Here is a 25,957-nt window from a genome sequence, read left to right on the forward strand (position 1 = left end):
AAGTCACTAGAAAAGGCAAGATCATATCCAAGGCTTAATAAGTTATTCTCTACACTCTGAAACTTTTATGCCAAGTTGCAAGAAAGCATCCACACATTTTCCCATTACTTCTCATGTCCGCTATCAATACAATCAGCTAGCCAAGGCAATATGATACCAGCATAGTAGTTCAAAACCTCACCAGTCTTGTTTTGATTAACTAATAATGTCTAGACTCAACAACACCAATACCAATTTGTACAAAAGCATTCGTAATTCTTATGCCCACCGTCATATACATCCCACTAGCAAAGACAGCGTCATAGAACCACAGTAGTTCAAGCCCTCACAGACCAGGCTAGGCATTGCATAGGATTTCAAGCTCACTAGTTCAAGCCCTGTAAGAGGAGGAAGGGTTAAACCCCGGCCCCCAATCCATTGCCGATACCAGACAGGGGATCAGACTCTAGTCCTGCGTCAAGCCCCACTCTGGGACCATTTCCGCCACCAGAAATCCCGGAATTTGCACCACCATTCCCAAAAGACTGGTTAAGGAGTGATGAAACATTGGCGACATTTCTCAGCAAGTTCACCTTATGAACTGATTTCTGGGTGAGACTATAAAGGGAAAACCCCCTTGTGAAGGCATAAGACCACCTTGCCCTCCTAACATCCCAGAATTCGACCTTAAAAGTGAGGGATTAACAGATAGAGTACTACCAATTGGGGTGGGAGGCCCAGAAGGCACCATTTTATAATTGAAAAGATTGAAACTAACTAGCACTTCTTCAAATTATAAAACCTATCTATCTAGAAACAACATGAACTCTAATAAACCAACTACGGAGTATAATTTACAATACAGAACAACGCTACATCAAACCCAAAGTTCAAACAAGTACACAGTGTATCTTTTCATTCATCATAAAACAAATAAACAACTAATAAGGTGCTTCGGATAAAGAAATAGCAATCACCAGAGGATTAATTAAGCTCAAACTAAACTATATTAAAACACAGAACATGTATGTAGAGCCTAAATCATCCAACAATGTTAATCATATACACAATATAGCAACACCTGAATTCTCATTAAATTCAAAATTCAAAGCTTTTAAGCAACACATCATAAAAATGCTAATCTATACCTGACGATCAAAGACAACAAGAACAATAGATCGCTTGCACAAAATCAATGAGCGACGCTACTGCTCGAACCGGGTTCATTTGAGCAACAACCATGGTCATGGTCATGGTGTTTATCACCATTAGATTTATCAGCAACATGATCCTCTTCGTCATCACTGTTATCTTCATCGAAGGGTTTCTCCTTGTGAAAAATACAGCATTTCTTGGAGCTCTTTTTGTTCATAAATTCGTTGTTGACAGTGCCTTCTTTCCAGGAGACCTTCTTCTTGCGATTCAGACGAAGAACTAGGGTTTCCGGTTGTTGTTGATTCGATGATGGGGTTTCAAGGGTTAGGGTTTGGGTTTGAGTGATTGAAGGGGTTGCCATTCTACTGGTACTCATCGTTTTGTGGGATTAACGGGACAATTGATTTCAATTGATTTGGGGATTTTTTTTGTTAGGGTTTGAGGAGAGAGATTGACAAAGGGTTGAATTGATTTCAGGGTTTTGAATTGGATTATCAGTTACAATTTTACAATAACATGATCCGCCATTAAGGAAATTATACAACACAAATGAGCTTTCCTATTTATAGAAGATGATTAGCATACGAGAAACTTCCTTTTGCAATTGGGAAAGTCATACGGATATAATTCTCGCATCCGGGGAAACGGTCATACCCACGCGGGCACGCAGGCATGCCTAGAAGCTAGAGGGAGGGATGCAATTCGTGTCAATGGATTAGGTTCGGATTTGATTTCGGTCATTTTTGTTATGCCAAAAAAATATCAGAAATAATATAAAACTTAATATAATTACAAAATATGATAAATGGGTCAAATATGGTCAAATTCAAGTCATTCGGGATTAGGGTCGGGTACCAATTTCTCACAAAAACATTTTAGTCCATACATAAAAAAAATAGTAATGTAACCTTGTTTGAGCCATAATTTATTCAACGAACACCAATCTGACTAAGGGCACATGACTTAGATTGTGCTTGTAGCGCCTTTTTAAAACTTTGCACGACAAGTAGCTAATGATTCAGGCCTAACCAACCAAAGATATGCGAGACCAGAACAATTCACATGCATATCATTTCTACCCCTACTACAAGTTATAGACTCTTGAGAGCTGTCACCATGTAAATTTAGAAGGCATATGCTTACTTCAAATAACATCTACTCTTTCCATCCCTTTTTTTTTTGCCTCATAGTCAAAATTTAAGTTAATAAGAATTCGGTGTAAAATTTTGACGCAGTTGGAATTACCAAAGAAAAACAAGCGCTAATCTTTAAAACGAACGAACAGATTTACAAGAGATAAATATGTAAAAAGTACGGAATCTATCAGAAATTTTATTATCAAAAGAATAGTTTGTTTCTAATGACGAAACAAAAGTGTTTAAATAGTTAACACAAAATCCTAATACGAAATGGAATTAAAAACAAAAGTAAAAATTAATTAAACTTCAGTTTTCGCCTAAACGAACTCGTGGGCCCCTTTCCTTTCTGAAAACATATTCTATTAAGCAATCGGGCACCGGAGGCCCGACTAGTAGAAATCATTTCACCAGTTTTCGACAATTTGATTATTTGACTATTCGTCGAATCGTGCAGCCATCCGATCCCACGTCAAATTTGCACATGAGTTGATAAAATGACCCTATGAGGAGAGAGAGCAAGTGGAAAAAAAATGTCGTTTAAGGTATGAAGCAATCTCAAAATTACATTCTAAAAATAAGTATGAGACAAACAAAAAGGGACGAAAGGATCAATAAATATGTGAAATCCTTAGCTGACCTTTTTAACCTAATATAGAATATTAAGTTACTCCTATATCCTCAATTGTTAATTACAGAAGGGTATATGCACATTTGTTTCGAATGTTGCCAAAATAAATAAATACAACGTTTGTTTGTGAAAGAATAATTTGAGTAAGGAAAGCTGGTGCAAGTAATCACTAAGCCCGTCTAGCTCAGTTGGTAGAGCGCAAGGCTCTTAACCTTGTGGTCGTGGGTTCGAGCCCCACGGTGGGCGATTGTTATTCTTTTGCACTTTCAACGGATTTTATTGTTCTGTTCACTCATTAGTAGGGATGGCAATCACATCCGAATCCGAACCGAGTCCGACCCGATTCGAAGGAAAAAACCCGATCCGAATCCGAGAAAAAAAAGTCCGAATCCGAATCCGATTAAAAACATCCGAATCCGAATGGATATGGATCGGATATGGAGTCTGCAGAGACTCCGGCCCGACTCCGACCCGAGTCCGAATCCGAATCCAAATCCGACTCAAAATTATTTCAAAGTGTATTATTTTTCGTACATAACTGTTTTTTAAAGGAAGTTCCCAATTTAATCTAATATATTTAATTAAAGCGCATACATTTGTATTTATTAATTTATTAGAAACTCATTAGATTTTGGTAAATGAGAAATATGATTTCTAATTTATTTTAAAATTAAGAAATACAAGTTCTATGTAAGTAAAGTTAACGCATTATTCGGATTTGGATTTGGATATGGATTCGAATTTGGATATTATATGGATGCAATTTTGGAGTCCGAATTTTAAATGGATTTGGATATGGATATGGATATGGATATGGATATGGATGCAATTTTGGAGTCCGAATTTTAAATGGATATGGATATGGATGCAATTTTGGAGTCCGAATTTTAAATGGATATGGATATGGATGCAATTTTAGAGTCCGAATTTTAAATGGATCGGATTTGGAGTTTACTACATCCGACCCGAATCCGATCCATTGCCATCCCTACTCATTAGCTACAAGTAGACCTGTCGGTCGGGTCAGGTTGTTAAAAATTATTTTCGGGTTCGGGTTAGATCGGGTCGGTCACTTTTGGGTTCGGGTTTACAAATGCTTGTTCAAGACCCAGAACTTTCGGGTTCGGGTCAACCCAACGGGTTGAGAAATTTTAAAACGCGCATTATATTTTCATTAATTTAGGTGATAAATATACAAAATATGGGCACAAATTAACAAATTTTCCTACACAAGTTTATATTAAGTCAAATTCAACCATAAAATAACGTATAATCCAAATTAAAATCATATTACACACAATAATAGTAAAAACAACGTGTTTATTATGCTTAAATTTTCTTATAATCTCATTTATTACTATAAATACAACGATTTTCAATCGGTCGGGTCCAAAACGGGTTCGGTCGGGTTTTGACCCATTACTTTTCGGGTTATTCGGATTCATATAAAATCGGGTTAAGGGTCACAAAATCTTGTTCAGGACCCGGTATTTTCGGGTCGGGTTCGGGTCGATTTTCAGGTCGGGTCGATTTTTGACAGATCTAGCTACAAGTGTAGAGTTTTTTTGATTCTAGGGAGAAGAAAGCTTCAAGAAAAAAAAAAACAAGCACGCAATTAAATTGCATTTCGATCTACAAGTAAACAGTGTGTTTGGTTGGGTGAGAAACCCAATCAACTAACATACCTACTTTGTACGGAGTATATAAGTCTCCTGTCACCATCAGTTCACAACTTCACATGATTCTAGGAGGATACATGTGAGGCTTTATTCAAATTTATTTGAAGACTTAGAGCATGATCAGCCCCAAGTTTTAAGACATGAATTGTGCTGACATGGCATATGATTCATCAGTCTTAAGATCAGACATATAGAAATTGTAGCATTGAAGTAGACAAGTCTTATCAAAGTCTTAAAGTGAGTCTTGAAAAATTAAGACTCAATTTAAGACTTGGTATGTGAGTTAAATTAAAAAATAAAATGATATTTTACATAAATTTACAAGTCTTAAATGATTTAATGGGTGAAGAGCTAAATTTGATTGAATCTTAAGGAATCTTAACAATAATTTAATTATTTAATATTAATGGCAAATGAAGAACATCTTAAGATAAGACCCCCTTGATCTTGCTCTTATTGAAGTACTTAAATAACTCCACAACAAAATTTACCGATATAATTTGAGGTGAAATATTAAATTAAATTGAGATTTGATCTAAAAAATACTCCCTATACGGAATAACAAAAGTTATCTAGGAATCCAAAAAGTATTTAATTAACTAATTATAGGTTTGCGTTAAAGAGCTTGGTATTCTTAAGGCGGTCAGCAATATCAGCAACAGAACCCACAGCAGAAATGAGCGAAACAAACAAAGCAAGCAAGCTCAACCCTTGAAGCATACACCATTTGAGAGCACCCTTGTTTAGTTTAACCTGAGTCATGTACATTCTTACTGGCAAGTAAACTGTCAATGGAAAAAAGGCAATTGACCCGAGCAACCCCAACACAGCATTGAAGAAAGGGAACATCATGGCAGTTAGCACGGTGACCACCACGACTAGTGGGCGTAGGAGAAGCCGACATAGCGTGAATTGGTAGCTTAATGCCTTGAATCTTGGGACTTGTATGGTGTATGTATTGTGGATCAGTGGTGATTCTGGCCATCTTATGGCTAGCCATTTCTCATAGCTAGCAAAGATGGGTTGTGCAAATACCTGACCAGACCAAGTGTTGTGAATTTACGTTAGACCAATATCCTGGTGTAAAATTGAAGCCATACTTAGGGAGTTCAGGGGGTGCGTTCTCTTCAACCTAAAAAATTAAGTTTCAGGTCTAATAGGTTTAAATAAAGTCTTGTCGGGTCAATAAGTTATAATCAAGTTTTATAAGTTGACTCTCTCAAGTTTACTCTCTTGCAATCATGCCCAATAAGAATATAAGATCCAATCAGGTCTAATAAAATCCTACCAGGACAACCAGGTTTAATCAGTTTCAATAAGTTCAAAATTCATCCCGCTAAGAAAAGGACCCCAAAATAGAACCATATATACTTAGAAGGGTATAATTGGTGAAACTAGCTATATGAATATGTACATATGTACATAAGTAACTTAACTAGTTGCTAGTTGTTGTACTAGTCGCAAAGTTGAATTACTAGTTTGTCACATTTGTTAGTACTCATAAAAATAACTACAACCACGTTTTGATATGTAAAAAGAGTGACAATGACAAATACACCTAAATGTTGACCTGAGTTAGTGTGTATATCTAGATTGTTATATTGGTTGGTACTCTTATAAAATAACTACACCCATGTTTTGGTATGTAAAAAGAGTAACACTGACCAATACACCTAAATATTGACCTGATCTGAGTTAGCGAGTATACTATGTTGAACCATTCTTCCCCTTTCCCAACAAATTTTTAAACAGGATAATAATATAATAATACCTGAAATGCTGCGGTTAAATGTATAACCACACCAATATTGGCAAGGTCAACAAGCCAAAAGGGCTCATGGAAGGCAGTAAGAACATTTCCTGGAGCCTCATTGCCAAAGGCAATATATCCCATACACCCCAAGGATACATAAAAGGTTGTTGTCAGTGCAATGCTATACAATGTTGCCCTCTTCATTGATTTATTCTCTGCCGGTGGCGATTTTAGCGTGTCCTGAAAACCAACCATGTCAGTTTAATTCGTTAACATTCAGTTGAAGTTTCCCTCCGTTCCAAAATATAGTGCCTGTTTTTTCTAAAATAGTGTCTCTAAATGATGTGCCTATTTCTATTTCAAACCATTAATTTTTATCCATAAAAAAGTCAGAACTTTTACTTTGAAAATTGTACTTTTTGACTTTTATTCAACTCATGTGCTTGATTTTTGTCTTTGAGACCCATTTATTATGTACACACCTTTAATCTCTAATTTCTCTCTCTATAAAAGTCACTTAACATGTACTTTATCTTGAAAGTACAAATAATTATTGTTTTATTATCAATGTCATTTTTTACCTTAGTAACCGCGATTTTGGTCAAACAGACACTATATTATGGGACGGAGGGAGTAATAATGAGCAGTTGAAGCGATCACATATACATACCTCAATCTCAATGAGCAACTGAGCATAGGTGTAAGAGAAGGCAATATTCCCAAGAGCTTGAGAAGATTGCCAAAGTTTAGAGGATAAACTGAGGCCGCCGCCATTTATCCCAATCTCAACACCAGTTAGGGTGCCTCTAACCACAGGATTAGACACAAATTTGGCAACACATAAATACAGTGCAATGAACGAGTAACAGAATGACATTGTGGCCGCGATTACTGAGAGGAAAGTCACCTTCTCGAGGCTAGGAAGTTGAGAGAGTACGATATGTATAGCTCCGAATATTAGCAGGAATGAGTTGCTTGATGGTTGACAATCAGCTTCTGCTCCTTTTGTGTGGTAGCAATTTGTTCTTTTAACAGACCTTCATTAAATATAGATTAGTGTGTTTTAGTTGATGCACTTGTTGTGTAATATATGAATCTGATGAAGCCTAATACTGAGTATTATCTCCGTTTCTAAATAATCTTTACAGTTATTATTTGCACAAGTATTAAGACAAAAGAGTAAGCATGTGTAAAAAAGTGGGTGAATATAATAAAATATAGATTAGGTTAGAAAAATGTGTAAAAAGGTAAGTGGGTGAGTGTAAGGAAAAAAAAGTAAAAGAAATTGTGTGGAAAATTGTTAATGTTGTGGAAAATAATATATTATTTTACTATTTATTAAAAATCTAAATTAAAAAAAAATTACTCATGTTCTTTTCTCGTAACCATGTGTTCTTTCAATTATATACTAGTGTTTTTAAGGTGCACCATGCTCTATGTGCACCATGATCCACCTTCTAAATTGTGGGTTAAGAAGGGTAAGATTGTAAATTTCATTTCAAAAAATAGTACTCCGTATAAAATACGATGTAAAGAATATTGTGAAATGTATAGAAACGGTAAGTATAATGATCATTTTGAAGCGAAGATAGTAAGAGTTTTGGTTAGGACATATTGATGCCAGAAGACTCACAACATGCTTGTTGCAGCTGTGATTGTGTAACCAACCATTGTTCCCCATAGCAAAGAATACTGAGCAAATACACAGATGAGCACCTCCTTTTTTCCTGATCACACCCATTAAAACATTTAGAATCAAAAACCAAACTTCAATTAATTAATCAGTGATTATATTATATATAGTTGAGGTGTTTGTATGATCACCTAAGGTAGCGCGGACTGCATCCATGTAGGAGTGGTTCCTCTGACCCTTGACAGGGTCAGGAGTCCGATAACAGTCGCAGAGTAATCGGGCAGTGATGTAAGTAATGACTGCAAAACCAAAGAGGGAAAGTGGTCCGAAAATCCAACCCATCTGAGCAACACTCCATGGCACTGCTAGCACTCCTGATCCTATTACTGCTGTCACGGCGTGTGCTGTGGCTGTCCATACAGTACCTGTACTTTGTAAAATGTTAATGTTTAGTCAGATTTCTATATCCTTTCATTTGTACAACTTAATCAATCAATAAAGCCTTGTTTATTAGCAAAAAGAAAGGAGATAAAGGAGCTGAAGTGCTCAACTAAAGGCCAATTATTAGCATTATTTTCCTTTCCCGATGACCCATTTAGGTTTTTTTCTGTTCAACTTATTTCAGACAAAATAAGTTCAGGAAATATATATATTAATAAATTTTATATATAAATAAGTTTATTTCAAATAAAATACGTTCAGATAAGTTAAGTTCAGATTCAGAAATGTTCAGACTTTATAAATCGAATAGAAGGAAACTTAGTGACATAACCCCTTTCTTTAATTTCCACTTTGATGAATGTAGTGGCTTCAAGTTCACTCTATCTAAAATGGTGTATATTTTAAGGACTTAATAAGATAAATTCAACACAAGGTCATTAATATTATAGCAAACTATAAGATGAAAAATCATTCATCAGTAATAGTTGACAAGTCTATACTACTCTACACAAAACGGCACTAATCTAGTAATAAGTTGATTAGCTAGATGGTTTAAGAGTGTGACAATTAGTAGGGTGGGAACTGGAGTAAAGACTAGGAAGGAAGTTGCAAGTACCTGTTCTAATGCGGCCGGCATCATCAAAATTCATAGGTACTGAAATAAGTTTTCAGGCTGCTGCTGCTGCTGCTGCTGCTGCTTCAACTGAGAACAAAGATATACAACTTTGTTAATGCATTAGAAGTTGCATATAGATTTGGTTTGTGTGTTATATAATGGAAAACCAAAGTAGTTCATGCTGACTCAATATTTGTTTATCACTTGGGTATATAAGTGGTTGCTTAGGTTGTCACTACAAACAACTTTTGAGTTTTGAGGTTACAACACTATGGGAATTATTGTCCACTTATAAATCATGTTCTTTGGAAAAGCTCACCAACTTATAACATTGATACTTATAAAGTTATAATGGATATAGGAATAGACTCTCATCCACTGAAGTTTGTTCTTTTCACCTACTACCATTCCTCTACAACCTTGTTGATTGTAGTTTGGGGCTCTTAGCTTTATAAAGGGAACGATCACATAAGTACTTCTAATGTTATGTTTTTTTTTTCCGTCGAATTTACACTTATTTCTGGAAAAATGTGATTGGAGATTAAAAAAAAATAATGTCAAATTAACTAAATTTGGGAAAAGTAGGTCCCTTTTATGTATTGGAAACCAAACTGACACCGCGTAAAAATAAAATAAAAGACGGTGCATTTAGAGCACCAATACAATGGTGACCTGGTAAGAGTGTAAGAGTCAACAATTTATTCCACCCCACTTTTCACAAAATTGGACAATCTTCAGAATTATTGTGCTTTAGAAAGGGAGAAGATAAATATGCGAAATCTACATACTGTAAAATCTATCTTACATCCGAATACGTGATAGGTTAATTTTTTTCACTCATCGATTCTACTCATTTAAGTAAAATGAGTAGAATTGATGAAATGAGCAAAACATACCATTTTGCAACGGGATGCAAGATGGAGGGAAATGATAAATCCAAGGAAGAATTTCACTTCTTCCCAGGAAATCAACTCAAAAAAATGTGGATTTATCATTTCCCCAAGATGGACTATTAGAAACTTTTTTGTTATTAGTTCTTGTGAAGTTGATTAAAATTTGTATTTTGTCATTAAAAATTAAATTAAATTATAGCAATTCAATTAGAACTTGTTTGGATGAATTAACTTGTAGATTTAAATCTTTACGTATATGTCGTATGATTTTTTATTAATGAATTAATTTGTTTATAAAAAAAAAAAAATTGTTTGGAGAGGTGTAGATTGGGTGGGCCGAGATAATGGCATCTCCTGAAATAAAAACGGGCCCACCGGATTACCGGCCTTTTATGATTATCCATTGGCCACGCACGCCATTCACTCCTCTCCGGTAGACAATTTCGCCTAAATTTAGAGAGAGAGAAAGACAGCGCCGACGTAGGAGGCGGAGCGCGGGTTTCGGAGAGAGAAAATACCAGAAATATGGCGTGCTCTGGATATTCTTCCATTTTAGGAAGCCCTAATTCCGCCATTCTCTCCCCTCCTTCTTTTACATCCTCTACTAAATTGACCTCACTTTCCTTCAATCATCATCGTCTCAACTCACTCCGCTTTGATCATTCTATAACTCGACATAACTCGAGCATTCATCGTCGTCACCGTCATCTCAATTTTGTGGTAATTTGTCATTGATTTCTCGCCTGCATTATTTGTTATTTTCTTTGTAAAATTTCTGAATTTGGAAGTGAATTTGGGAGTATCGGATTTATAATCCTCAATTGGAGGGTGTTTTTACAAGTAGGAACTTACCTTACATGTAGCAGTATACTGTTTCGAAATTGGAAAAAGTTGTCACCTTCCTTAAATTGAGTGACAATCAGTGTGAGCAAATGACCTTAATAGTAAAAAATGATGTCCATCCTTGTTACTAGGGGTGGGAGGTGTTGGAATAATGTGATCAATACTGAAATGTAGATTGAGCAGGGGAATTCATTGCTGTTTTGAATGATTTCATAACGTCTTCAAAGATTCTGTGATTACGCAAATGATTATGATTTTCTTCCCTCTTCAAGGATTTGTTGTGATTACATAAGTTATTAATTGTGTTACTCATGATTGGTAGGTTATGGCGTCTACTAGTAACTCCAGGCCACTGAGGATTATGATATCGGGTGCTCCGGCATCTGGCAAAGGGACGCAATGTGAGCTCATAACTGACAAAGTAAGTCCGTCTCCCCCCTATATTTCTTGTGACAATTATTTCTTGTGTTTCAGTTTAAAGGATGGCTAATGATTAGTTTCAAAAGCCTGCTGTACCTCATTATCTTGTGATTGTTGTCCGTCGACTGTGATAAAATTTTCTGCTGAAGTGCTCACATATCAGAAACCTAAATTATAGTTCCCTGTATTATTTTTCTTTCTCTCTATGTTTTTTATGAATGCAAATTGAGCTTGTTGTGGCTGTATTTCCCGATGTTCTTATGTTTGTTGGAATGTGATTATGCTGCTTGGACTTCCTGATAGATGTCCAGGCGTTTATCGACTTGATTATGTTAGCTTTGAGTTCACTGCATGGATTTCTCTTTATGGGATTGCCCCCTGAAGAAAACAAATGAATCAGGTAATCCTCGAATATGCAGTATGGTTTGGTGCATATTGCTGCTGGAGATTTGCTTCGGGCGGAGATTTCATCTGGAAGTGAAAATGGAAAACGAGCAAAGGAATACATGGACAAAGGACAGCTGGTTCCCGATGAAATAGTTGTGATGGTAATTTTCACAAACTTAGTTCGCTTATATTTGTATTATCTGTTGACAATTCCTTAACTTAACTGTTATGTGCAGATGGTTAAAGACCGTCTGCTGCAGCCTGATTCACAAGAGAAGGGCTGGCTTTTGGATGGATATCCAAGGAGCTTATCTCAAGCAATCGCTCTAAAGGACTTAGGGTTCCAGCCTGACCTTTTTATTCTTTTGGAAGTAAGGTTTTTGTTCGTCATCCTTTCATTACTTGGTGCTCACCAGCAATTAGATGATTTCCTTTGCACCACAATTATATCTAAAGAGATTCTTGCGGAGAGGCTTAAGAGTTTGCTAGTCTTTGTCCATCTTTTGCTTGATTTCCCGTCAGATATTTTCTTTCTTTCGTTATGTCATAGCTGTGTCAGATATGCCTAGTACCATGACCGTTTCACATATTGGTAACATATGAGTATATGGCCCTTTAGCCTCATGAAGAATTGAAGACCACCTCCCGAAACAGTTGCATATAACCAGTGGCGGACCTTAAACGATTTTATGAGGGGGGCCGGTAGAAAAAACTAAAAATACACCATAAAATTTTTCGGCCGGGGGGGCCAGTCCCACCCCAGCCACAACAAAGATCCGCCCCTGCCTATAACCTCAGGAGTTTTAAAATGTTTCAGGAAACAGTTGCTAAAAAAATCTTGACCTGAAGGGAAAACCCATGTCCATACGTTTTAGAGCAGATCTTTCTAATGCATTCAATATCACTTCTCCCACGCTGTCTTTCTGTCATTTAAATCCTATACTTAAGAAATCTGATGCAATTGTATTTAAAAAAATCTGATATCAAAGTGAAAGTAGTATTAGGGACATAATGCATAAATTGCATTTGATAAGGCACTAGGAGACTTTATTGAAGTGCTTCAGTCTTGTGATTTATACTTTATAGTTTTTACACCATGGAAATTTAATTGGTTTCATTTGCTGCAACCGTGTGTCTGTGTGGCAACCTGTGCCTATTGTGGTGTTCATAAGCTTTACTTGTTTTTTCTAAATATATCTGCAGGTTCCTGAAGAATTGCTTGTTGAGAGGGTTGTTGGACGGAGATTAGATCCTATTACTGGAAAAATTTACCACCTAACTTATTCCCCTCCCGAGACTGATGAAATTGCTTCCAGGCTCACCCAGCGGTTTGATGACACCGAGGAAAAGGTATGCCGTGAATCAATATTTGACCATGCTGCACATTTTCCTTTTGTTATTTTCTTTTATCTTCTTTTAAGCGCATTATATAAGCATTTTGTCATTGAATACAATTTTCTCTTTCATTGTTTTATAGGTAAAATTGCGGTTGCAAACTCATCATCAAAATGTGGAGGCAGTGCTTTCCATGTACAAAGATATAATTATTAAGGCATGTCTACCTTCCTTGTGCTTCTGTTTGTTGTTTTACACATTATGTTTCCTTCGTTAAAGTGCATCAGGTGATGCTTCTTTGTTTATTGTCTGATTCTTTTGTTTATTATCTCACTTCCCCATAATGAACACATCTCTAGTTACAGAACCTGTGGAATATGGATAACTCCCAAAAAATTCATTTCATGTCCATTTTTTGATTGGGTTGAGTATTCTTTAATACCGAGATTTTCACATGCCATGATCTGAATTCTCCTAGAGTATCATCTAGCCATCATTGCCATGTGTTTGTCATTTGTCATTAGATCTTCAAGATGATAAAAGAAAAGATGGAAGCACATCTAGACTTTTAGGTATCCCTAATTAGCCTTTATAGTAAGTAGAACCGGATGGAAATAATCTTCCTTCCTGATAATAAACACTACAAACCTCTCCTGCATGCCTTTGTGGCTTTGCCTACCCTGGAGCAGGGACCTAGCTGTCTCTTCACCCAAATTATCACTAATCTACCATCCTGACTAACAAGTATGGTTCCCTTTATCAAGTATAGTGACCCGTTTGCAATATATATGCCGGGAGTGACAGACTGACAATTATCCAATCTATAGGTTTCTTTGGTCAACCAGATACGTGCAGGATTAGAGGATTAGATATATACTTTGATGCCTGCACCTGATCGAGTACTTTATTCTGGTTGTACCCCTTTTTGATACAGTTCAGTCTAGCTTTGTGTGTGGGTGAGAGGGACAAGTGGAATAGGTGTAAAGAAATGATGAGAGCTGCTTAACAAATTGGCAAAAAGTTGTATTCGAGAGTGTTGATAGTTAGGGAGGAGGCAAAACGTGAGGCAATATTACAATCAGGTGGGGTTGGAAGAGAACTGAAAGGGTGGTGCTTAAGAATGGCAACAGGTTGGACCTTGTAGGATTTGACTCCAACTCAATTTATAATCGGACCTAACATCCAAGGTCTGAATTCGAGTCAGACTCCGAAATCACCTAATCTGCATACGAGTTCGCCAAACTCCAGAACCTCCGACTCTGAATCCGACCCACCCTGATTATTATATAGGGATTTAACTAAAAAAAAATTACATCTAGCACATTCAAAACAGAAAACCATCCAAAATTATGAGAAAGTCGCATTCATTCTTCTGGAAGAATCTCACTATAATCCAACGTTACTACTTACATAAATGGTTATTTGAATTCTTGAACATAAAGCATAATTTTGGGAAGTTTATTCATTAGATTTTTGTAATGTCTCAAAGAAAAAAAAAAACTTCAAAACATTCAAAGCTACTTGTTAAATACATTTAATTCTAAAAATAACCCACCAAATGCCAGTTTACATTAGAAAACAATTGTATAGGAATGAAGACTTCAATAAATGACCAAAGAATGATGACGTTGTTGCAGAATCGCTGATATTGAATTTCAGGATTTTCAACTTTATGTGTCTTGATTTCCCAAATAGAGTCTATTTCTTATGTTGAGACAGATGAGGGAAACGAAATGCAGTGGTAGAAGATGGAAAAGAGTAACACAGGTTTGACAGGAGAAGATGGAAGGAGAGAGGAGCAGAGAAGAGAGAAATGGGGTGGTGGCTCAAGAAATGAGATTGCTAGAATTTTTAGTTTTGGATGTGCCCTTTAATATCATAGTCATTATTATTAATGTTAGTAAGTCGGACTCGGGTTGGACTTTTGGATCCTGCACAGGATCCGAGTCCGACCAGCCTCCTTTTCGGACTCATACTTTTTTTGGCGGATTCAGATCGGACTTTTTCTTTTGGATTGGGTTGGACTCGGACTGCATTCGGTTTAGATTGTCATCCCTTGTGGTGCTATCCGCTTGGTCACTTTCTATGGGGTCAAAACAGAGTGATCTGTGTGGCCGTGTGGGAGATGATGTTAGAAGCCTCTAGCTGCTTTATGTTGTTTTTTCGGGATTTGTTGTTCGAAATTTGACTGAAATTTTTATATGGATACTTATTAGTAGATTTTGGCTAATGTTGAGGATTAGGATTCGCGGTTGATCTTGAGATACCTGTCGCCACCAGTTTGCAACCATTGCCTTTGATCCTCAAACCTTAAGATACAGTAAGTGTCAAGATCCTCCTTGATCATACTGGCTGAAATTTCAAGAGTGCTGCACATTAGTAGGAACTAGATATTACCCGAGCCATGCCCGGTTTTCTACATCTAAACATGAAACATATACTCCACAATTATTTAAAGTTTGAACATTAATCAACCGAATTACAGACAAAAAAACCTGCAAAAAGAAAAGAGAAGACATTGGATTACTCAAACACTAAGCTTCACTTCAAGTCATCAACTATACAAAAATAATGTCCGAGAATATAAGAGTTGTGAACATATACGAGAAAGAAATGATAAGAGGGGGAACATAAAAGAGAGGCAGAAATGTAATGAAGTTACGGAGAGAGAAAGAAATGCTAAGAGGGGGAACTGGGAAGGAATGGAAGGGTTAGAGGTTTAGAGTTATGGCAGAGAAGCTTACTTCATTGGAAAGAGTTTTCTATAAGTACCAAGGGCCAAATGATAGCTGGAATCTTATTTCATGAAATATAGCTTGTGAACATATGCGGGAAAATGGAGTAACTTCAGGAGGGAAATCTGACTCAGCAAACTCTACTTTAATAGTAATATATGTATTGATTACTGATTACCTGGCAATATATATGAGCTAATTGAAAGTTGAAATTTTCACATCAAGAGACGATCTGCTAAATGTGAATACATGGGTTATTTGAGAGTTAAGCGCTTAAGGCCTCCACATCTGGTTTCACAGTTTTATACTACAGTTAATATTGGGTTTGAAGCGGCTCCTACAATAGTTGGAAATGCGAAATGGGATGTTTGGTACCCTAGATACTCAAGTGCTCCACTACTTCAGTTTTGAAGTTGCCTATGTGGTTTTCAGGGACAAGTATATACTGGTATATCCATGCTGGTTACTGTTAAATTCTACTAGTAGTTTACTAAAACTCTTAGCTACACTGATTCGTCAAATATACAGCTTGCAAAGGATGATCCAATTCTTAGAACTGACAGTTTCTCGTGCGAGAGAAATTGGGTTTCAAACACAATTTATGACTCGACTATGAAATTAACCTAATCTGAACAGTTTGAAACGACAAACAGTTGATATGCACACTTATGACCCGGAATAAACCTGATAAAACTGTGTTTTGAGCATGATTTTATGGTCCGAAACTGAAATAGTTACACTAGTCCGTATTACTAATCTGGATAATATGTTTAACTTAACTTGCTTCTCTGCCCTTCTCAAGAAATTGGAATTGTTTTCTTCTTCTTTGAACAACTGTGAGTTGTATGTGCGTGAAATTTTTTAAATGTCTAAGTTTTTGCGCTGAAGCAATGTATTTTCATCTGAGAGGTGCCTTTGAATGTTATTGTATACTGTTATTCAGGAAGTGTTTCTTGTTGCCTGCAGGTTGATGGAAGTGCTTTGAAACAAGATGTATTTGCTGAGATCGACATGGCACTGTCCAAGCTTCTGGAGCAAAAGACTGCTTCAGAATCTGTTGCAGCTTAGATTTAAACTAGTAGTGAGCCTACACATACAGTACCATCCCTTTCTTCTAGCCAAATATTCCCTCTTTTTTTGTAACAAAACATCTGTTTATATTTTCTGCGGCTTGTAATCGTCTTGATTGTTGGTAATTCTTTTGTTGAAAGTTTTTGGTTGATATATTATGTAGAAGCAGCCTAGCTTTTATAAGAACTCCCCAAAATTGGTTTTTGCTGTGAACAAATGACAGAAATGAAGATTATTGTTTTATAAACGAAAGCCTCCATGGCATTTATACATCTTGCAGGCGTCATACTACTTTTATCTATCGCGCTTAAATTCATGTACATGTTCACTGACCTATTGTGAAAAGTGTGTGCAGACTTTTGCTTTGCATAGTGTGGCTCACTGAAAGTTCTGAAGTGTGGAAGAGTTGCAAGAAGGTTTCCGAAACATTGACTGACTTTTGATTTGCAAATCCAGACTTTTTAATTGATGGTTGAAGTCAACCTTGCATGAGGTATGCACAAAATTCATTGATTTGTTTATTTCCAGTGCTAGATATGTTGAGCAATTTCCTACCTAAATATAGTTAGGTGCACCTGTCCATTTCCTTCTTTTTTCTGTGGTCAGTACACTTCTGAAGGAAGCTTCTTTTTTTCTCCGTGGAGGGTGGAAAAATTCTGTTGCCGTTTGAAATAATTTACAAAGTTTTCAAACGAAAGAATGTAATTTACATGTTTGAAAAGTCTTCTCTAACCCTAAAAAGACCCTTGAGCTACTGGAAAGGAAATTGTCAACGCGAGGATGCAGTCGAAGACGAGGACAGCGTAGGCTGAACCAAACAAGACATCAAGGCTCTTTCCAAGCAACTAACTACTTCTGACATTGTTGGCCGACTTCGTCCCTCTATTCCGACACAATCCACGGCGAGGTACCCTATGAACTGTACCGCCTCAATCTCGAGCGGTGTTGGAGGCGGCACATGTGGGTCCAACACCCTATGGATCTCGCCTCTCATTATGTATGGCACCACATAATCCACAATATTTCTCGGCATTCCTTCTTCATTGGTATGGATAGCCTTGTATCCACAGAGTAGTTCTAAAAGCACAACTCCAAAGCTGTACACGTCGCTCTTCGTAGTCAATATATGGAGTCTGTAGTACTCGGGATCGACGTATCCTAAAGTACCTGCAGCCCAAAGAGACAGGTGAGACTCCCCGTCTTGGGGACCCATCAACGACAACCCAAAATCCGATACCTTGGCCGTCCAATTACTGTCGAGCAAAATGTTTGAAGGTTTAATGTCCCGGTGAATGATAGGCGGCACTGCATACGCATGTAAGTAGTCGATTCCCCTAGCGGCATCGAGGGCTACCTGAAGTCGATTTGGCCACGACGCGAGGGGAGATGAACCCTTTAACTTGTGAAGATGGTCATGGAGGGTACAATTACTCATGTACTCATACACAAGAACTCGCTCGTTTGCATCCTCGTAAAAGCCGAGTAATCGAACGAGGTGTTTGTGGTTGAGCCTCGAGAGAAACTCGAGCTCTGCCACGAACGCTACATCCCTGTCCTCTTCCTTACGCCTCATTAACAACGCGCTTGTGGCGGAAACTTCAGCTCGCTTAATTGCCACCTCTCTCCCGTCTTCTAACGTTGCGTGGTAGACCGATCCGAAACTACCTACTCCAATCTTGTACTCTAATGAGAAGTTGTCAGTCACTTTGACTAAAACTTCCAAGGAAAACTCCTCTAGGTTCCCTCCATTACCCATGCTATACATATGACTTAACCTTGTATCCAATTTATCCAACACCGCTGGTACCGCCACCGCCGCCTGTTGATTTTCCGTCTCACCACGTCGTGGTATTTGGGGACTCACGGCTAGCTCCATGGGTCCTGAATCATGAACCCGACTCCCCCCACCTCTACCGCGATATCTACACAAGAAGAAAACAAGGGATGCCACCAATGAAACAGACCCTAAACAACCTACTACCAACAACACAACCATTCTCGATGTCCAACCGTTGCTTCCCTTTTTCGGCTCTAACTCGGACGCTGTAGGAGGCGGTGGAGATGCAGCCACCAGGTCGCAACGTTGGCACACCATCAACCCTGGCCCACAATAGTCACCATACCCTGGTAAAGCATCACAAGGGCAATGACTAGTACAAGTTCCAGGCATAACCCTACCATAAACCAATTGATTCCCATCTAAAACATCATTCCCCCAACATAACACCGAATAATTTGAAGTTACAACACCGCAAAAAACACTCCCTTTTGCCACAATCCCTATGAAATTAGTCTCTACCAACGTTGTAGGCGTTTTAAAATCGCCGTCCCCCCAACAAAATACCGTGTCATTAACACGAATAACACAACTCCGATTATCTCCTAATGCTAAATCCTTGAACTCCCCTTCTGGTTGATTTCCTGCAACATTTCCCCAACAAGTTAAACTTCCATTCAAAGTAATTGCACAAGCATGCTTTGAACCAGCTGCAATAACACTATAGTTCCCACTTCGAGGCTCACTTCCCACAACATTATTATTACTATCATTATCCCCTAAACATAAAACGTTGCCGTTTCTATCTAACCCACAAACAAACTCCTCACCAACAGCAATGCTGGAAAAACTTCGGGTCACGGCGGCCCGAGTGTTGCTGCCCCATTCCCTCCACAGCCAGCAGTTGATGTTGTTATTTACAATCCCGCAAACATGGGAATCCCCTGCTTCAAGTTGACTCAAAACCGGACCCCGGTAAATTCTTTTACGTGACATGTTACTCCCATTAGCTAAGAATCTCCAGCACTCCATGACTGAAACAGATGATGTAATGAGAGATTGTGATCTCACCCCACAAAGGAATCCCATTCCACCCACGATTCTAGAGTATGATACATTGGGGAAAGGGATTTGGATTCCGCTAGGGAAACTAGTACAATTGAGGAATGATTGTTGGTTTGGTGATGGTACTAATGCACAAACTAGTGTTTGGTTAGAGGTATGGGAAATGGAAACAGTGGAAAGGGAATTGGATTGAGGGGGAAAGGAAAAGAAACAAAGGGTTGAAATTAGGAGGAAGAAAGTTGGGTATTGAAATGGGAAAGCCATAGAAATGATGGGTTCATTTTTAGGGGGAAAGAAAGAGTAATTAAGATAGAAGCTACAAATAATGAAATGAATTTGGGGTGTTTAAATTGTTAGGCAGAAAATAAACGTGAAATATTTATAGTCTCATTTTACGCGTTAGAATGAGAAGAAAATGTTAGTTTTAATTCAAAAATATAATAATTAATTAGGCATAAATTAAGTAATAATAAAAGTAGTTGAATGACCAAGTCATAGTTTGAATAGTTCACAATACGTATATAGAGAAGAGGAGACTAATATTGGACTGAAGCAGACGCGTCAACATCGGAGCTACTCGGTCTGTTGAGTGGGGAAACTCGGTTTAGTTGCTGCTGAGTGGAACCGTTTTGTGCTCGATCACTGGAAACCACTGTAAAGTTGTGTACATTTGGACCTTTTTCACACCCTGCTGCGTTAAATAGCAAGAGAGTCTTGTACACTGAGTGCATGTTTGGTATGAATCTAGGAAAGGAAATGGAATGGAAATATTTAAGACGAAGAAATGGTAATGTTAAGTGTTATTATTATTTGTTGTTTGGTATACCTAGACTTGGTTATTGGACAGGGTAATCCAATGGATATAGGGTTAGGGTCAAGTTAATAGGGCTTTTATTGGTCAGGGCTCTTATTGGACAGGGCCTTTATTGGACAGGGTCATTATAGGGTCAAACTTATACTACAATTATTTTGAAAATTAAAATAGTAATGATACAAAAAATTACGTGTATAGCTTCGTATTCACTTGTACTTGCAATTGGCTCTTTTGTTTTTCATTTTTCATTGCTCGTTTATTGACCCGCCCACTAATGACCCGCTATTGACCCGCAACCCGCTTTTGACCCGTCCATTATCAACCCGCTAAAAATGACCCTTTTAATACCCGACCCTCTTTTGACCCGCCCCGACCCTGACCCGACCCGCCCGATAACCAGGTCTAGGTATACCTAAGGAAAACAATCTCTTGTATTAAATTAGGGAATGAGGAGGGTAACACATTGTTACCACAAGATTAGGAGAGGTAATAAATTGGTGGTAATGGTTACCCTTTGGAAATGGAGTGTGTTACCCCATCTCTTATACCAAACAATAGGTAATGGAATTAGTTAATTGATTCCATTTCCAACACTTGAAAAATATTATACCAAACATGCTCTTGAGTACGACCTTATTCTACTCTACTAGTCCACTAAACACAAATACACGTTGTCATTACTAACTTTTTTTTTTTTTTTGGGTTCTACTACGAGGAGTTCCCACCGCCTTCGGCGAGGTAATCTCCCGTGGGAGTTTGCATGGGTACCTCGATGGGCAGCATCCCTCCCAGTTGAGATTTTTTCTATTTCCAATACTCGAACCCGAGACCTTGGTTAAGGAGCAAGAGGCCCTTAACCACTCATGCCAACCTCAATTGGTTGTTGTCATTACTAAATTAGTTGACACCCGATCACATATACCATCTCATTTCTACCGAGCAAGATCTTGCACAAGTCGATCAACTTGGTTCGGGTTAGTAGGGGCCGGGGAAAGAAGCTAGGGTAAGAGATTCACTCCACCGGAAACGTGCCCTAGTTCGATCAATGGATGTTATTGAACCCCAACCTCGAGGTTAAAACTTCAGGAGGTACATATTTTGTCATTAGACTACTTTGCTTGGTAACATCACAACCTTCAGTCTATTAACCAAGTGCTCCACTATACTCCCTCCGTCCCAAATTAGTTGTTACACTTTCCTTTTTCTTCCGTCCCAGATTAGTTGTTACACTTCTAAATTAGGAATGACCCCACAATTATAATATTTTCTCTCTATTCCCACTAAATTTGTTTTTGTCCCCACCCCCTCTCTCATTGAATTAAAAAAATCCCTCACTAACTCCTATCACATCTACTTTTTCAATAAAATAACAATTTATAACTACACTACTACTTATCGCATTAAACTGTGTGCCCAGGAGAGTGTAACAACTATTTTGGGACGGAGGGAGTATATTGGTGTGCATAGATGTACAAATGTAAATCGTGCATGTGAGTCTGTAAATAATAGTCCTTTTTATTATTGTAACACAAATATCTTTTAAAAAATGAAAAAAAGTTGCTCCTCGTGTCATACGTAGTACAACAAGCAGTACTCGTACAATTGCATTTCAAATTGATAAGTAATTGTCCAATGATATCTTGATGATAATTAATTGATACTCCGTATATAATAGAACTAAATATAGTTAAGTGATCTTAACAATATAAAACAAAAAGAGTAATATACCATTATTTGATTTCTAAGATAAACAATGAGAACAAAATCTAACTATATAAGGGACTGAATAGTTATTGATTACGTTCTCAATTACTCCTCAACATCATTAATGATTTGTTTCTTGATTTTATTCAATAAAAAAAAAAAAATTCCATACTTTACAAGAATAAAAAGATTGCGAATGGATAAACAAAATAAACAATGGTTAGGATACAGCTATATTATAAACAAGATGACATCATTTTGAATTGCGAAACCTCGTTATAAATAACAGAAACATTGACTTTATAGCATTAGAGCAATTATCGTTTCTCTAAAATAATTATATTGCCCTTGTGGCTTATTCGAAAAAGAAAAAACTCATTTTTCACCAAACAACTTCGGTTTATTCAAAAGATTAAGAATGGCCAATAATCAATGGGTTTTGTGTCTTCTTCTTCTTCTCACAATAGGTAAGTTTTACCTTAATTTATTTATTTATATTTATTATTATTACGGTTTTGATTTGATAGAAAAGTCAACAGTTTCATTGTTCTACTCGACACTTTAATGTCAAGTCAAGTTTTATTTTGAATACTCGTATTATTTAGTCCAATAATTTCTCATTTGTTATTTAAATTAATACTCGTAATTGTTGTTTATGCCGTGATATATACTGGGTATACACTTTATAATTGAGTGATATAGACAAATACTAATATAATTACTCCATATTATTCTTTATGTCCTTTTCTTTCTAAGAAGTATACATTTGTCGAGTATGAAATTTGACTATTTCAACTACACTACATGATCTAATATGACATTCATATACATCTCAATTCATTCATTCAATAAAAGACTACAATAATAAAGCTTTATGCAACAAGATGAGTCCGTTTAATACTTCTACAAGACGTATATTTATTGAATCCGGCTAATTTATAATGGCGAATTTTGTAATAACTAATTTATTAAAATTTGATATGAAGCAGGGCATATGACAGGAAAAGCTGAGGGGTTTATATGCTTTGAAGAGTTACAATTAGAAGAATGTAACATTTGTTATTCGCTTTGTCAAGAGAGACACAACCCCGGGGGTGAAGGGGCTTGTAACTTGGCTACCGGGGTGTGTAGATGCTATTGGTCGTGCCCTACTCTTTCTCATCCAACGAACCTCGTTGCACCAGAGCCCGTACTTGCTCAATCATCCACTGTTTGATCGGTCAACCAATCATATTGGAAGACGCTTGATGTAAAAGTCAATTATCTTAATAAAAGTCTAGGGTATGAAAGTTCCAAAAGTAGAGTCGATTTTTATTTCTATATACGGAGTATAACAGAAAGTAGACAATAGATGTCTTAATTATAGTCGATTTTCTTTAAATAGTCACATCATTTTTTGCTGAAGGAGAAAACTATTCTTTTTTTTGTTTGGACACCGAGTTAAATTTGCATTTAAACGATAGTGATGTACAATTCCAACTTTTGATGAACTAAAGACTTTTGAACTTTTTATTTACTGAAAAAAAGCTGATATTCTTAAAATATTCTTTGAAACGGATTAAATAAGACATGACTATGTTTTTTCTTACATATACTTCGTATTAAGAATAAACTAGTAATTTTCCTTAAATTCTAAATAGTTGCAAAATTGTAAATAGAAAAAATAGTTACAAAATCCTAATTAGAAAGAATATTAAGAAACAGGGGAGCCTCAAAAGTAGCTGGCGTGCTTGGAGTTTGGGCCTCAACGGTAGCAGAGGGCCTAGCAGGGACATGGTTGTTCTGGGCCTCCATGGGAGAGTATTGGGCTTCGGGTAACGGGTGACGGGTGAAAGAGGTGATGGATCAGCTGTAGTGGGAGCTGACTGAGCGTGTGGATTAATGCGTAATGGGCTCGTTGGGTAATAGAACAACAGGGAATCAGAGACATTATTATTGCACATTTTAAAATCAAAATCTAACCTCATCTTCACTAACGAAGTGAGGGCACTGTTGTAACAACCTTAAAACAATAAACAAAGATTATATTCCATAAATACTTGCCTTTGCATAATACTTCTTCCGTTTCGAAATACTTAAACTGGTTTGACCGACACAGAGTTTAATACAAAGTAATGATTTATTTATTTAATTAGATGATACTTGATAGTGGAGTATTTTTTTTTAATATAGATAGGGATATGTGTCAACGTTTTAAAGGGTAAGGAGGTGGGGGTGCATGAGACCACAAAATGACATATAAAGGGATAGTTGATATAATATAATAAAAATTTACCATTTATGGAAATTGTACAAGTAATCCAAAACGACTTTATAATAAAAGCGGTGCAAGTATTCCGGGACGGAAGGAGTAGCTTTACATAAAATGACTTGGTTACGTGGACTGTCGGTGGACAACAAAATGGGAAATAAAAATAAAATGGGGCGTTTTATGATATTTTAGCATCTTTTGCATTTTTTCTTGAAATCGTCTATTATAAAAGCGTCTTGGATTTGTGGTTATACACTCACTATTTTGGGTTTTCTTGCACACTCGTCGTTCTTCACACCATCAACTTGATGGTGTGGCGTGTTCACACTTATAAATAAGCCCATCACGATTAAAATCCAACATGTTGGTTAACGGAATTAAAAGTAACACCAATATAAAAAATAAAGTAACACTAATGAAATTGAAGAAACTGCAATAAAAATCAGAAAAATAACATTGAATACAAGGTATAAGTAACACCAGAATTGAAAGTCAAGTAACACCAGACTTTATAAGGAACCTCTAACATCAAATTGCAATAAAACAAGAAAAGTAAAAAACGAATACAATGTATAAGTAACCCCAGCATAGAAAGTCAAGTAACAACAACCTATACAAGAAACCTCTAACATGAAATTCAAGAAAGTGCAGTAAAACAAGAAAAGTAACAGCGGATACAATGTAAAGTAACACTAGATAGAAAGTCAAGCAACACCAATCAATAGTCTTCTCCATAGTAGCTGCGCTCATCACACCATCAAGTGGCTAGTCACACAGAAGACGGACTAGCTTTTCTTTCATGTATTCAAATTTTAAATGTTTTTAAGAAATAAAAACTTACATATTCCGTATTCAATTTGTAAATTAGGGTAATAAAATCTCCTCCCTTTTTCTTAACAGGTAAATATTGTAAATATGCTAAAACTCTTACTTTCCAATACGAAGATCCATGTGTTGTGACTCGATTTCACTATTATCTACTACCTCCGTTTCAAAAAAATCTTTACACTTATTATTTGCACGGATTTCGGTGTAATGTTTGACCGTTAATATATCCAATTTCGTATGGCAAAAAATTATAAAAAGTTGATATTTATAAAATACATATCGAGATGAATCTTACAAGATATCTCATAATAATTTTTTATAGATATAATAGTGAGAATTTACGGTCAAAATTTTAATTTTTGGACACATTGTTCAAAGCTTAAAGATCTTTTTGAAACGGAGGTTGTAGTACGGAACGCGCAACATCAGTATGCCATGTCACACTTGCGACACGTTTTAAAGGTTACAAGTTGCGGCCTTTATCGCTTTTGTATTTTGAAATATGCATCAAGATCGACTAATCTATTAACATTAGCACTTTTTTATATTAAGTTAAAAAATATTGTTGTGGGACCCGATTCTCGACTGTCCTAGATTACGGTCAGAATCCCACATAAGCCTACGGTTAGGCCTGTAATGTTTAAAAATTCGGAGTCGCCACCCTATTTTATCCGATAGGGACCGGATTTTTGAAATCATCATTTTCAAGGGAAAATAATTATTTAATAAAAAAATAAATTTCCGAAAACAATGATGGCTCCATAAAATAAAAGGCTTTTTTCTTATGAAATCTGGTCTTTTGAAATCAAAG

General features: G+C 36.8%; 4 protein-coding genes and 1 non-coding gene across 5 annotated transcripts; 2 read left to right on the forward strand and 3 right to left on the reverse strand.

Moving 5' to 3' along the window:
- Positions 1-967: 967 nt before the first annotated feature.
- LOC110784937 (protein phosphatase 1 regulatory subunit INH3) lies at positions 968-1,771 on the reverse strand. Its single transcript, XM_021989378.2, has one exon. It carries the CDS (start codon positions 1,508-1,510, stop codon positions 1,172-1,174), a length of 339 nt encoding a protein of 112 aa, XP_021845070.1. The 5' UTR covers positions 1,511-1,771; the 3' UTR covers positions 968-1,171.
- A 1,303-nt stretch (positions 1,772-3,074) lies between these two features.
- TRNAK-CUU (transfer RNA lysine (anticodon CUU)) lies at positions 3,075-3,147 on the forward strand. The gene has a single exon. It is a non-coding gene; the product is annotated as a tRNA-Lys (tRNA).
- Positions 3,148-4,953: 1,806 nt separating this feature from the next.
- On the reverse strand, positions 4,954-9,200 carry LOC110785991 (amino acid permease 4). Its single transcript, XM_021990498.2, has 6 exons — positions 9,024-9,200; positions 8,158-8,391; positions 7,967-8,060; positions 7,004-7,370; positions 6,352-6,573; positions 4,954-5,615 (listed from the first exon to the last, which is right to left on the reverse strand). Exons 1-6 carry the CDS (start codon positions 9,055-9,057, stop codon positions 5,184-5,186), a joined length of 1,383 nt encoding a protein of 460 aa, XP_021846190.2. The 5' UTR covers positions 9,058-9,200; the 3' UTR covers positions 4,954-5,183.
- Positions 9,201-10,332: 1,132 nt separating this feature from the next.
- Positions 10,333-16,979, forward strand: LOC110786006 (adenylate kinase, chloroplastic). The gene is made up of 7 exons (XM_021990515.2): positions 10,333-10,636; positions 11,082-11,180; positions 11,599-11,727; positions 11,803-11,937; positions 12,770-12,916; positions 13,044-13,118; positions 16,603-16,979. Exons 1-7 carry the CDS (start codon positions 10,442-10,444, stop codon positions 16,702-16,704), a joined length of 882 nt encoding a protein of 293 aa, XP_021846207.2. The 5' UTR covers positions 10,333-10,441; the 3' UTR covers positions 16,705-16,979.
- A 352-nt stretch (positions 16,980-17,331) lies between these two features.
- LOC110785998 (serine/threonine-protein kinase-like protein CCR4) lies at positions 17,332-19,913 on the reverse strand. The gene has a single exon (XM_021990508.2). It carries the CDS (start codon positions 19,811-19,813, stop codon positions 17,477-17,479), a length of 2,337 nt encoding a protein of 778 aa, XP_021846200.2. The 5' UTR covers positions 19,814-19,913; the 3' UTR covers positions 17,332-17,476.
- Positions 19,914-25,957: the final 6,044 nt, after the last annotated feature.

Source organism: Spinacia oleracea, chromosome 2, assembly GCF_020520425.1.
Source record: "Spinacia oleracea cultivar Varoflay chromosome 2, BTI_SOV_V1, whole genome shotgun sequence".
Taxonomy (NCBI): domain Eukaryota; kingdom Viridiplantae; phylum Streptophyta; class Magnoliopsida; order Caryophyllales; family Amaranthaceae; genus Spinacia; species Spinacia oleracea.

Bases quoted from the DNA above. Each gene is read 5' to 3' on its own strand.
- LOC110784937 (XM_021989378.2), bottom strand. From the start codon at position 1,510: ATGAGTACCAGTAGAATGGCAACCCCTTCAATCACTCAAACCCAAACC.
- LOC110785991 (XM_021990498.2), bottom strand. From the start codon at position 9,057: ATGAATTTTGATGATGCCGGCCGCATTAGAACAG. The intron at 8,392-9,023 runs GTACTTGCAACT...TACAAAGTACAG, and splicing joins TGCCGGCCGCATTAGAACAG to GTACTGTATGGACAGCCACA. The intron at 8,061-8,157 runs GTGATCATACAA...GGGTGTGATCAG, and splicing joins TGCAGTCCGCGCTACCTTAG to GAAAAAAGGAGGTGCTCATC.
- LOC110786006 (XM_021990515.2), top strand. From the start codon at position 10,442: ATGGCGTGCTCTGGATATTCTTCCATTTTAGGAAGCCCTAATTCCGCC. The intron at 11,181-11,598 runs GTAAGTCCGTCT...TCGAATATGCAG, and splicing joins GTGAGCTCATAACTGACAAA to TATGGTTTGGTGCATATTGC. The intron at 11,728-11,802 runs GTAATTTTCACA...TGTTATGTGCAG, and splicing joins CCGATGAAATAGTTGTGATG to ATGGTTAAAGACCGTCTGCT.
- LOC110785998 (XM_021990508.2), bottom strand. From the start codon at position 19,813: ATGGCTTTCCCATTTCAATACCCAACTTTCTTCCTCCTAATTTCAACC.